The sequence below is a fragment of the Cariama cristata genome, unplaced genomic scaffold (assembly GCF_000690535.1).
Source record: "Cariama cristata isolate BGI_N322 unplaced genomic scaffold, ASM69053v1 scaffold14134, whole genome shotgun sequence".
NCBI classification, from domain to species: Eukaryota; Metazoa; Chordata; class Aves; order Cariamiformes; family Cariamidae; genus Cariama; species Cariama cristata.
In genome coordinates this window covers 18670-20607 of record NW_009612428.1, presented here as the reverse complement: position 1 = coordinate 20607, position 1938 = coordinate 18670, and the positions used below count along the sequence as shown (strand labels likewise).

Genomic DNA, 1938 nt, shown 5'->3' with positions numbered 1-1938 from the left:
GCAGGCCCAGGGCGAGGGGCTGAGAGCATGGCTGCCGGCACCCAGCACTGCCGCCGGGCCAGCGATGCCCAGAGGGCACTCAGCAGGATGCTCTGCTGTCTTCCCCAGGATCTCATCTCCAGCAAAGTGCCCTCTGCCCCCAGTTTGGGTGACGCACTTCTGCAGCGTGCAGCCGGGCCAGCACTGCCTGCTGCCCTTACTCAGACTCTGGGTAGGGACCTGCCTGAAGCCTGTGCTGAGAAAAATGCCAGGATGCATATTTTAAAGTGCCAAGATGGGAAACCACTGTACCTCATCGCACTTCAATCAATAACACCAGCAACATTTCTTTTTGCTTCTGAAAGGATCCCATCAGCCCAAAGAGCTTCCTCATTCCCCCGCAAACAGGATTTTGATTTACAGGGAGCTGTGTGTTTGTTTGGTTTTTTTTAAGACTGAGCAGCCTGAAAAATAATAAGGTGATTTTTTTTTTCCTTTAAGACTTTGTCTTAACTCCTCAATGGCTGGGAACTGATAAACACAACAAAAAAAAAAAAGCCCCATAAAACTGGGCTTTGCAGGCAGACAGTGAGCTGCAGCTCTTTCATACCGTCCAAGAGAAATTCAGTTCCAGCTGAAGAATGAAGCAGAAGCCAAATTTAATAGTGCCTGTGCTGTTTTATTCTTCAAAGTTACCCAAAGAAGGCCCAGCCCTGTGACTAGCAGTGGCAAGCTGGGGTCACCAGCACACCAGACCTGCAGCGAAGTGCTCCCAGGAGGTTTGTGCACCTCCAGCTTTCTGTCCATGCCTTCCCCCAGTGAGAAGATCCCAAGATGATGCTGAGTGTGTGGCACAGCACTGCTCCATGTCCGGCAGCACAGCTGGATGAATACTGGGCTGTCTTTTGCCAACACTTTGATGCCCTCGGTTAGCCTCCTAGGATGTGATGCAGACTGACCTTTGACCAGTGGAGCCCCATAGTGGGGACATTTGTGTCCCACGGCGTGGAACTCGCCGCTCTCTTTGATGAGCAGAGCCTTCCCGCAGCCCAGGTCCACTTCCCGCATCCTGGGGAGGAGGAGCATGGAAAATACGTGGCAGAGCACCTGCCTGGCAGCCACCCCCTCGCCCTGCACCCCAGCCCTGGTCCCGCCAGGCTCCCCTCCCTCCTTCAACTTGCTCACCACCGGCTCTAGGTGACTTACAGGTATGGGTCACTCTGTCACCGAGCTGTCTTTGGAGGTGGCTCTACTGCTCCCAGCCTGGGGCACATCTGAGCTGGGCCATTATGTGGCAGCTTCTTCATCCAGCGCTGTGCCAAGAGGTGGCCCAAAGCACCTCCCCAGCTGCTCAGGAAGCAGCTGGTGATCTCCACTGAAGTCCAGCGGGTCAGAATAAAGCTTTTCGGCACGTGGTGGGAGCGAGAAACCAAACTGGTTTTACTGCAACATCACCTCCCCACCTGGCCCCAGTGGCTCAGCAGGTCCCTGCCAGGCTTGTGTTCACTCACTCAAAGCAAACACAACATTTCTGAGACTTGAAAGCCAGGCGAGGTGATTCTGACCTTTTGCGTACTCTGGCCTTGCGGTCTGCCTCCCAGCGCTGCAGGGGATCATGCTCTGGTCCTGGCCGCATCCCAGGGTCAACAACATGGGCCACCTTTTCCTGATAAAACCCTCAGGACAGCAGACACCTACATGTGACCTCCTTGCTGTTTCCCTCAGCTGTTTTTGCAGAGTAAAGCTCACACAGCGACCTGCCTGCCTGCTCTGGGCTGCTGGCCCCAGCTCTGCACCAGCGAGGGGCTCTGCCTCCCTGATGCTGCTGGCACTCAGCCCCGCTTTTGCATAGGAGCCAACTTAACCCTCAGCCATCCCCTCAGAGATTCAGGTGCTCTTTGAAAGACCACAGTTGCTTCTGTGGTACCCTGGACAAAAGTGTGGTTAGCACAGCAGGAA

General features: G+C 54.9%; 1 protein-coding gene across 1 annotated transcript in view; it reads right to left on the bottom strand.

The window, feature by feature from the left end:
• Window positions 1-1938, bottom strand: part of AIFM3 (apoptosis-inducing factor, mitochondrion-associated, 3) — a gene marked incomplete at its 3' end in the record, with an annotated part of 27607 nt that overhangs the window by 13796 nt on the left and 11873 nt on the right. The window contains exon 3 of the mRNA XM_009698631.1: window positions 939-1048. Within this exon, the coding sequence (XP_009696933.1) occupies window positions 939-1048 (110 nt within the window). The remainder of the gene's footprint in view (window positions 1-938; window positions 1049-1938) is intronic.